We start from the raw sequence: 11,130 nt of genomic DNA, 5'->3' as shown, positions 1-11,130 counted from the left end.
TGACATCATTCTGTGTGTGTAGCTAAAGTCTCATTCATAAAAAAAGGTGGAGGAGGTGTAAGTATGTGCTTTTCCTCACTCCTCCTTAGGCAGTTTAACCCTTGACCAGCCAATAGATTGACCATTTTTCTGCACATGCAGTTATGATCAGGATCAGATCTTTTGTCTAGAGCTTGTTATATTATGTAAACACAAACTGAATGATCTGGTAAAGGTCCAGTGTGTTGGATTTTTAGGAAAAATACAGGATGATCTAATCACTGAAATGGAATATACAGTAATATTCATAACATTATATTCATTCATGAATAATCAGCTGAAAATAGAGTGCTGCACCATTATTAGCCCTGTTGGTGTTGTTACATTATCACTATATTGCAATTATTTGAATAATCACAGTTGCATAATCATGAAAATTGTCTCCATTCTCATGTATAAAAACAGTTAGCAAAACCTGACAGAAGTAGTATATTTTCCTAACTATTTCTGCTTTATTTTGTTTATCATCATGTTACATATTATTCTATTTCTACTGAAAAATGCTGCTCTGGTAAATTCTGTGTGCAGTATTTTATATGTAAAGTGTCCCTGTCTTTGGAAAGTGAATACAGATGTTTTTACCAAAGTGCAATCGAACCCACAGAGAAAAACGACACAGAGCAAGCAACATTTACAGTTCCTACATAGTGATAAAACCAACAGGGTTGAATTCTTCACAATTTTGCATTTGCAATCATGTCCAGGCATTAAAGTTTTATGTGTAATAACAACAATGGGATATTTGCAATATAATCATGTACAAATCTTAATCAATTAATGCTTAGTGGCTTGCCTTGGTCCCCCAGCTTTTGTCTGTTTATGTGCACTATTTGTTTTTCTTTTTGAATGTCTTAGTTCAGTTATGGTAGTATATTATCTGTAAGTTTTTTGTTTGTTTTTTTCCTTTTTTCCTTTGCTTTTTTTTTTTTTGTTTGTTTTAACCTGCCAATGGGACCCAAAATTACCCATATGGTTATAATCTCTCATATTTACAAGTAATATTTACTTCGCTCCTATGTAGCTGGGATAGGCTCCAAGCGACCCCCATGACCCTAGTGAGGATAAAACGGGTTCAGAAAATGAATGAATGAATGTTCATTAATATGAACTGTCCCATTTTAAAAATCAATCAATAAATCAATTATAATGTAGATTTTTTTTTGACTATTTCTATTCAGTAACATAGTGCCCTTGCCCTCACACCTTTTTCTTCATAAACTACTGTAATTCATCTTTAAGTTAAATACCAAATACATGAAAGTAATAGTTTGGGTCTTAGGGGGTCAAAGGGTGCCATTTCACCCTCATCACTGCTTATTGTGTCCTGTGTGAAAGATGAAGTTCTCAGGAAAGGAAACTAAAATAGTTAATAACCTTAACACAATGTCACCTTAAATTGTGTGTAAGATGTAAGGTATGCTTTTGTAAAAGAAGTTACCAGCACAATCTGTTTGTCTTCTAATTTTCTAATTTATTTATTTATTTGTTTGTTTTTCCTTACTCATCCCCACCCCTAAACTGACCAGGATTAGGTAATTTTCCACCCATGCCTGTTTAAGAATAATGCCAGTTTTTATTGTTTGTGGGATATACATATATTTTTAACCCTTATGACAACCTTAATCAAGATTTTTTTTACTGAGTGTTTATATTCCTCTTAAATGTGGCATTAATTGTACAGCTTTTTTAATGTTTTTAATCTATTCTTGTATTTTATTCTTTTATTTAGGTTTTATCTATTCTTCTGTATTTTTATCTATCTATCTATCTATCTATCTATCTATCTATCTATCTATCTATCTATCTATCTATCTATCTATCTATTTTTATTTTATTATTATTATTTTTCAATTTTATTCTTTACAGTTGTTCTATGTCTTCCAATCTAGTCTTATATTTTACTCTGTTATTTTGGTTTTTTATTTATTTTTTTCTGTACAGCACTTTGGTTCACTGTGGCTGTTTTAAAGTGCTTTATAAATAAAGTTGGATTGGATTTAAAAAACAATGTGATTGATTTTTTTAAATTTTTTTTATGATCCTATTTTTCATGGCGTTGCAAAAAAGTCTACTCAGCTGGATACCATGTGTATAATTTTTGAAGCAAAGAAACATGTATTTACTAGTATACTGTGTGAAAACTATGAAATAAAAACATTTTTCATGCTGCTATTCTGAAGTTTTGTCACATTTTAACATACTCTAATACTAGTCATTACTCACTTCATGGAGATAATATGACAAAACAAAACAAAACCTTTTTGGTGTTAATTTCAATCTAATAAAAATAATAAGCAATTACTTTACACTCAAACATGTTACTGTAGATCAATTTTTATCAAGAATAGCAAAGTTACAGTAATGGTATCAATTGCAGTGTATGGAATGATGCATGAGTACCCAATGTGTTGGCTGATATGGAACTAAAACAACAAAATCCATGAATATACAAGAGAACAGCTGGAGAATAACTGTCCACTGTAAAGAGCACTATGAATGAAAGGGTTCATGCAATCATCTCCATATCTGTGATTTTGGTAGAATGATTTGAACCAGTACATAAAAATAATCCAAACACTGTTCTATTAGTACAAAATCTACCAAAATTTGTTTTGTGTTAATTATTTCAGGAGTTCAGTTTTAGTTCACATGGAGAATGTTTGTGAAAGAGAAAAACAACGTTAAACTGTCTTTGTATTTGAGGTAAAACGGTATTTTGTGCACAGTTATCTACATGTACACTAAATCTGACTGTTCATCGCCTAAATTATTCTATTTAATCCTAAAAATAACATTACATTTTATCTGAAATTATGGAGTTTTATTCGAAAATGACACTCACCATGTGGTGTAGCAGCGTCCCTGTGCTGACACCTGGTGGTCAGGATGAACAACTACAAGCTTTTTTTTTCCCTCCTATCCATGAATTTTTGTTTTTGATAAACCTTGAGATTTTTCTCTCATAAAAGATCAGATATGTTTTAGAAAAGCTAAAAGTTTCTTATGATTTATATGCTGAGTGACTAAAAGAAACATCAGTTTCTTCATCATCACAGTAAGCAAAATGTCTAAAAATAAATATATGAAATAAAAATGTTCAGCTTTAAAATCTCAGTAGCTGGATATGTAATTTCACTGCAAGACTAATAAAGCAAGGCTACGAACGTTTGCTTTTATTCAGGAAGGAGATGATTTTAATGAAATCATTTTCTCTGATCCCAAAATTAAACTTAACTCCCCAATTGTCACTAATTTTAATAAATCTCTGTCTAGAGCTATTTAACCATCTGTCACTGACCGAAATAAATAAAAATAAAAATCAAATCAGTCTTATCCTGTGCAGTTTATCTATTGGGTAAGATATTTTGGATTCAGTGACACTGAGCAGAGTGCAATATCAAAGATGCAGAAAAGTCAGTAGATTGTCATTTATTTTCATATCCTAGTTTAAATTTGTATGTTTGAGATGGAAAAATACACACAAATCTTTTTCCTCACTGACACAAATGATTTTGTTTCTACTGTATCAATTTTCCTAATTTTTACTTATCATTCAGGAGGAAATTTTTATTTTCAACCTTACCAGCCATACAAAAATGTAAAATATTAAACAGCCTAAAGTAAACAAATAACCACAAGGAAACCCTTTAATCTTATTTACGTTTTATTTATCTCCAGAGATGATAAGTGATTTATGTAAAGAATGTCACATCTGTAGGATCACAGGTAGTTTTATAAAACTAACCAAAACAAAATGCTATAACAGGGCTGATGGTTCGAGTCCTTCTGTCATTCCTTTCATGTATCCTCTGTGAATGACTCATGGCGGTTCTGATCCTTCTGCTCCATCTGCTTCTGCGTTCACATGACCTTTTCATTGGGCCGGCTTTATTTCCAATCTTCACTGTCATCTGTGTCAGAAGAATCTTCCGTCTTAATATCAGTGAGGGGGGGTAAATCTAATTCTGGATCGAGCCGTGGGATGGTTAACTCCATCTCCTCTTTCTTCATAATGTGGGGGGGCTTTACATCCTCCTGGTGTGGACTGGAGCTCTCCTCTTCCTTTATATTATGGGGGGGCTTTAGGTCCTCCTGGTGTGGACTGGAGCTCTCCTCTTCGTTTATAATGTGGGGGGGCTTTAGGTCCTCCTGGTGTGGACTGGAGCTCTCCTCTTCGTTTATAATGTGGGGGGGCTTTAGGTCCTCCTGGTGTGGACTGGAGCTCTCCTCTTCCTTTATAATGTTGGGGGGCTTTAGGTCCCCCTGGTGTGGACTGGAGCTCTCCTCTTCGTTTATAATGTGGGGGGGCTTTAGGTCCCCCTGGCGTGGACTAGGGCTCTCCTCTTTCTTTATAGTTTCAACATTTTCTTTATCCGTAGGCAGGAGCTGGAGATCTGCTAAACAGAGTCAAATGCACATAACATTAGGACCCCAGACCCCTACACATGGGTCTAAATCTTCTACAAACTTCCACAAATCCAGCCAGCACCGAAGATCCCTGAAAACCAAGGATAAACCCTAAACTTATTTTAATGATTTTCTCTTTTTTCAACTGATGCTAAATTTCATACATTCCCCACACAACAGCTTTCCTTAGGTGAACCATCCAAATATAATCATAGGCACCAAATTATATTTACAAATTTCAGGATTTTTTAAATCTGCCAGAGAGGATAATGTCATCTGTGATTAGTTAACCAGTGGATACAAAATACGAACTACTAATTGTAATATTACAAAATAGTGGTATATCTGATGTGATGGAACATATTTTTTCCTTTACTGAGTAGAAATATTACTTGTGCTGAAAGGAGCCTTTTAAACTTACATGTAGGGTAACAGCTTGTTTACAATTAGGGACGTGCATTTGAATTACCTTGTGAAAATGAATTATCTAGCCAATTTAAGTCAATTTGCTGTAATGTGAATGGTACTGCATTCCCTTCACTCAAACCAAAATAACAACAAAAGAGAAAACTTAATTGACAAAGGAGTGGGTGAATCACAAGTATAACTTCACATGTGCAGTACTCAGGCAGAATCAGTGCCATAAACATTATTTTCAGTGTATTTATTAGGTATAAATCTCATTCTAGCCTGGCACCACATAAAATTGGTGGAGGAAAAAAACAGAAGGCACTTCACTAGGTAAAGAAAAAAAAAAAAATCACAAAATGTATATGTAAAGTATACAAATGAATCAGGTGGTCATAGAGGACAGGGCTAGCACCTGCTAAAAGAGTGTAAGCCATGATTTGTGGATTTGCTTAAACTGGCATTTATAGATCAAAGAGTAACACAGAGAAACAAAGACTGCACCTGCAACCTCACAGTCTCAGGTTTTAAAACTGTGATTTGACATTCTGCAAGTTTTCTTGTTTGGCCAACAAGCTACAGAAGTAACTTGAGCAACCGGCTGTTATTAATAGTGATGTGCACGATTACGTTTGTAAGCACAGTCGACATATTAAAAAAAAAGACAAAAACAACCCAAAAAACAAGAATCTCAAAAAAGAAGACTCAATGTTCTGAAATAAAGTAGAGCCCGTGAACCGTTATAATCTGGGTGATCGTTCAGACTGTGCCAGTCATAATCATGGCCAGATACTTCTTCACAACAAATATATAAACATGACAACCTGATTAATCCTGGCACTGACTGTCCTACTGTACAATAATTACGATATTAACATTCAGAAAAACATTTAAAAAAACATACTTAGGAAAAGTCATGGGCTGAGAGGCTTATAGCTTTTATTTAAACAGAGGTAATGACCTTTATAAAACCCGAATGGGTTCACAGGCCATCTTGGAGAGATGGAAGTGGGTGTGGACTGATGTCCATTGTTTGGACATCTGCAAAAACACACAGAAGACAGCAATAATTTAGTACAAAAGCAGCAGTTACTTTACTTTGTTAACCACAGGTTTATTACATCCTCAATTCAAGTAAGTACAAATCACATACCATGTCTCAATGAGCCTCATGAGATAATGTAGACATAACAGAATGTATGTCCTGACAGATAACCCTGATAACAAATATAGCTACATTAAGTCACTCAACATTTCTTTTCTGCACTTCCAGTCATACTATGTCGAGTCATGCTGGTTGATCAGTCAACAACAAATCACACAGAACTGATCATATTTACCGCTCAAATTTTGCATCACCGAGATGGAGGGGGGACAGAAAAAAATGTAAAGGTGAATAAGTGGTATGAACAAGATGGGCAAGAGCTTAAAAGGGGGCGTAAAAGTGAAGAAAGAGTTTGTAGGGGTAGCTAGGGTAACTTAATTTCTTACTCCTCATTCTTTACAATATCATGACTGGCTGCATCACTGACCAAGTCCTCTTCATCCACTGTTTTAATGGGTGTACACACTTCTGTGTATTTGCTGAGACAATAGTTACAATAAATACATGTTATTTGCAAATGAAAAAAATACATTACATTTTGGGAGGAAAGCACGTTACCTGCAGCATGCAGTGTCCATTGTACCTCTTGATGTTCCTGGGGCATCTGCTGTGTCAGAAAGTGCAGCCTATATAACAAACCATAGAGGAGTGGAGTGGTAAGTGCAGGTACTTAGGAGTCCTAAGTCATGCAATATTCTATACACTGCATCGACCTCTACTGTTACCCTGTTATGCACTATTCATAATGTGCATTGTGCTAATGGCTTAATTCTCAATCTCAATTTTATTTTTAAATTTAGTAAGACTAAATGAGGTTAAGGAACCGCACATTGCCTTGTGTCATCTAATCGGGAACAACATGATAAATGTTACTCACTACAGTATCAGCCGAACACAATTCAACAGCATTTTTGCTTCCTATGATCATCTCTGAATCTGATGAGTCTGATGAGTCTGTGCTGATGTCCTGAGCTGTGAAATACAAGAACATACAAAAAAGAATTTACTTTAGTTACTCATCAGTTTAAGAGAGCATTAAGTTCTTGTTTGGCGATTAATTGCAGAATCACTTACAATAGAAATCTTCAGCTGTACAAATATATACTGTGATCCTCTGGTATGCTTTCCCGAGTGCATCCTTGTAGGCTTGGAGAGTGAAGGGTCTGTCTGTCCCAGGAAGGTTAACTATCTTTGTGCCATCAGGGTAAAGAAGAAAGTAGGGACCACCTTGTAAATTTTTGTCAAAGTCCCTCATTTTTAGTTCAGCAGCTTTACACAGTTCCTCAGCACCCACCCTTGGGTGCACTGCAAGTGGTAGCACCATTCCTCTCACAGGTTTCAGCTCTCCATCTTTTGTAATCATCATGCCTACACAAATCTACATAAAAACATAGAAATATGCTGTAAACAGGATCATTGACACAGCACAAGTACATGACAGACTGGACTCCCCGCACAATGGTCAGTCTACATCAGCAAAAAGAAGTTACCTTCACAAGCTTTATTTTCAGAAGTTCTTTCTTCTTCTTTAAAGATATTATTTTTTTCTCCTTTTTTGATGCCTGGGGTTCTTGGAATGTGGGAAGCACACGTTTTCCTGCACTCCCTGGATCGAACAAATCAAATACAAAATCAAATGTTATAACTACTATACAATATCAATGCTAAATCTTATATAAATATTGGTATAGCATTACCTTCACTTGTGCCACGCTTCACAACTTCATATAAGAATTTGATATTTTTGCCACACAAACCACAGAAAGTGGATGCACATCGAAGTTTATGTCCGCAAAACGGACAGTACATTTTTATCTGTAAGAAAATTGAAGCATAGGATTAATAAGATAAGAGCTAACGGCTAGGCTGTAGTTACAGCGAGGAGAAAAGAATTGTTTCTAAATAGGTATATGGAGCATGAAGGATAAAAATAATATTGTCTCAAAGACCAGTCGTGGTTTCTTGGAATTAAGAGAGAGTAATTCGAATTTCAGAGATTTTCATATGTGTGAGTGGATTAAAGTGAGGACAAATGTGAAGTCTAGATGAGCTGGGATTGTGGGTGTAAAATTATGGAATGGACCTTATGATGTACTTAAGTTATCCACTCCTTTGGCGAAGTTAAAAAAAAAAAAAAAAAAAAAAAAAAAAAAAAGAGTACTTAAAGTTTCAGTTATTCAGAAATATTGAATTGAGATGTGTTTTTGTTGTTGATTATTATAATTATTTTTTTAATTTGTTAAGTTGATGTAAGCAGTGTATTAGTTGAAAAGGATAGGCAAAAAATAAGCTTTTATTTCTAGCCTATTCCTTTATTGGTTTTTATGTTTATTACGATTGATGTACTGAGTACAATGATTGATGTAAAACCAAATAAATTCACTCATTCATTTAAAATAAAACAGATTAATAGTGTAAGCTTACATTCAGTTTTCTTTATTTGCACAGCTTGACATAAGTAACGTTAGTTACAACAGAGCATATAACGATATCATTCACAGCTGATATGAGTCTGCAAGCCCTAATTTCATTGGATTCGCTCCATAGCAATGCCCGCTAATGTTGCTAAGTACATTACTGTCATAACCATTTACTGTATAATTATAATAAGAACCCGAGGCTAGATGGCAGAATACATAAATATAGAAAGAAAACAGTAAGTGTCAACGTTGTTCATTAGCGACAGCAATCATTTCAAACTTATGAACAATGATTTCCTTACCTAATCCTATCACCACCAGTTTCTGTTAAGAAATAACTTCCGTTGTGGGGTTACTTCCATTATGGGCTTTTGCATTTGTGTTGTGTTTTGGTAAACTGTGTTGGGAATTTGTGTTGTGGCTTATTGTGTTGTTTTTCAGCTAATTCTTTTTTATATTGGTGGTTGGCATCCAGCTTTAAGGTGCATTTCCGCCACCTACTGCCCCGGAGTGGGGATCAAGCCGTAAATTTACAACTAACTCCCATCAAAACCTAACAAAAATCCCTGTCTCCTTTAAAAAGGAACCCCGGCTCACAAGACATGTTTGTCCTAAAACATTTACTTTGTCACTATTTATAACATTGTGTCGCTTTTATACATTTGTATTGAAAATCCGTTCACTCGTACGCCGCCATTGTTGTTTACTTCGCAATGCATTCTGGGTAGTAAGCCATCTGAACACAAGCTCCCAAACCGGCAGTGGAATAAACTGGTGTGTTCAGCCTTTCCAGTTTGAACTGTATACTCACAGATTTTGTAGTCTCTACAGGTGCACTGTCTGTTTCCTCCTCTGTGTCCAGTGGGTGTTCCTCATCGTCAATGTCCACGTCCACCTCGAATGCTTGTGCACATTCGTCCATCGTCTCCTGTCTTTGACGTTTGCTCTCATGGTTGACACTCGCCGGTTGTGGTTGTTTAATCTCCCTGTGAGTAAAAATAGTTGGCACTGCGTCTGGCTTTAGCCGTCGTTTATATCGCGGAGCACCAATGAGCTCTTTAAAGAGCCGTGGACGATGAGAATACTCGAAAGCGTCCGGCCTGAAATGACGGGAACACAGCCGTGGGTCCTTGGGAAGTTGTTCTCTTCCACATGCATTTTCCCATTGTTGTCTAATTTCCTTTTCTCTTGGAAAGGTGTGGATACTTACATCAGTTCCCTTGTTGCCTTTAGACTGGAAGTGACAACCAAAAGCCGCACAGTGAGGCATTTTGTGGTCGTTTTCTCCGTAACAAAAAGTTGGGCAGTTGAAGGCTAGTTGTTCCTGTTCTTGTTCTTGTGTTGACATAAGTACAACCTTTTTACGTCATTGTCCCAGAATGCAGTGCGTGTACAAAATACTGGCCACTTACATCAATAGAATGATGTAAACAATGAGGTTTTTTTTTTATTTTATTTTTTTTTTTATAAATAACACACATATTTATGTACTTTTAACACTTTTATTTAGTAGTACAGTTCAGTCTTAATATTTTTGAACCATTTGTCTTTATAGTCGGAGTCCCTTTTAAGAAAACTAACAATGCCCAAATCTGTGTTCTCTCACCCATACTTCATAATCCTTTTATTTAGTTACTTATTTATGTTTTTAATCATCAAGTTTAATGTACAAAACATTCATGGCATAAATTCCTTCACAAATCAGAACAGGAAGAGGTGCAGAGGGCATAGAATTTAATAATCCTTTTAATGTTAACTCCTGCACCCCTATTTCCCCCAGTGTTTTCCTCATCATTTTTTCTGTGTGTCTCATACCTCCTACAGTTCAAAATCACATGCTCCACAGATTCTTCCTCCTGGTACCCCTCACATAAACCCGTCTGGTGTTTTCCTACAAGCTTCATTTTTTTGTTCAGTGTACAGTACAATAACTTTAATCATTACTTGCAGCTAATTGTGTTGTGTTGCGGCGTTTGTATTGTAATAATAATAATAATAATAATAATAATAATAATAGTAGCAATAATAATAATAGTAATAATATAACATTTTGAAAAATAGCCAAATAATTTATAATAAAAACATCAAGCCCATAGGTGTGAATGTGAGAGTGATTGTTTGTCTCTATATGCCAGCCCTGCAATGAACTGGCGAAGTGTCCAGGGTGTACCCCGCCTTCATCCTTAAGTAGCTGGGTAAGGCTCCAAGTGACCCCTGTGACCCTAGGGAGGATAAAGCGGGTTCAGAAAATGAATGAAGGAAAAACATCAAGTGTTTTAGCGGTTTGGCAGTCAGTTTCAGTCATGGTCATTTTACTGAATCGAAGGCCAGCAGTTATTATGGGATTTCATGATGATGAGGGATTTATTTGTGGAAAATATTCTAAGCTTTGATACCAAAAAGGTTGTCCTTGGCCCATGTCCTGTTCATAAAAATACAGATGCAGAGGTGATTGAACAGTGCAAAGACACAATAGGCTAATAGTCAGTAGGTTGACTGGTTACCCAAATATCCCTAGGTGTGATTGTGAGAATGAATTATTCTCAGTCTCTATACGATAGTCCTGTAATGACATGGCAAAATGTCAAAGCTTTACTTAGTGACCCTGCAAAGGATTCAACCACTATGAAAAATGAATGAAAGAATGAAATGTGAAATCAGTTACTGCTGTTTGATATCAAACAGTGATGTGCTTCGAAGGTTCGCTGGTTCGATTCCCTGGACCAGCAGAGACATTGTTCCCTGATGTGC

General features: G+C 35.7%; 1 protein-coding gene across 7 annotated transcripts; it reads right to left on the bottom strand.

The window, feature by feature from the left end:
* Positions 1–3,706: 3,706 nt before the first annotated feature.
* Positions 3,707–9,728, bottom strand: LOC115410603 (uncharacterized). Of its 7 annotated transcripts, none has more exons than XM_030122323.1 (10): positions 9,590–9,728; positions 9,191–9,479; positions 7,657–7,774; positions 7,450–7,565; positions 7,034–7,337; positions 6,837–6,931; positions 6,518–6,585; positions 6,346–6,438; positions 5,816–5,895; positions 3,707–4,436 (listed from the first exon to the last, which is right to left on the bottom strand). In XM_030122323.1, coding segments are annotated over exons 1-10 (1,674 nt in total). In that variant the 5' UTR covers positions 9,592–9,728; the 3' UTR covers positions 3,707–3,927. The 7 variants fall into 7 exon arrangements, with proteins under 7 accessions (XP_029978183.1, XP_029978184.1, XP_029978178.1 ...); XM_030122324.1 differs by having other exon boundaries at positions 9,191–9,365; positions 9,590–9,715; XM_030122318.1 differs by having other exon boundaries at positions 9,191–9,728.
* Positions 9,729–11,130: the final 1,402 nt, after the last annotated feature.

The sequence above is a fragment of the Sphaeramia orbicularis genome, chromosome 19 (genome assembly GCF_902148855.1).
Source record: "Sphaeramia orbicularis chromosome 19, fSphaOr1.1, whole genome shotgun sequence".
NCBI lineage: Eukaryota > Metazoa > Chordata > Actinopteri > Kurtiformes > Apogonidae > Sphaeramia > Sphaeramia orbicularis.
This window is presented reverse-complemented; position numbering and strand designations above follow the sequence as displayed.

What these genes read in the sequence shown, in the direction of transcription:
- LOC115410603 (XM_030122318.1), bottom strand. Translation starts at nt 9,727, where the DNA reads ATGTCAACACAAGAACAAGAACAGGAACAACTAGCCTTCAACTGCCCA. An exon ending in CTGTAGAGACTACAAAATCT is followed by an intron (nt 7,775 to 9,190) that starts GTGAGTATACAG and finishes ATTTTCTTACAG; the next exon opens with ATAAAAATGTACTGTCCGTT. An exon ending in TGAAAATAAAGCTTGTGAAG is followed by an intron (nt 7,338 to 7,449) that starts GTAACTTCTTTT and finishes GTTTTTATGTAG; the next exon opens with ATTTGTGTAGGCATGATGAT.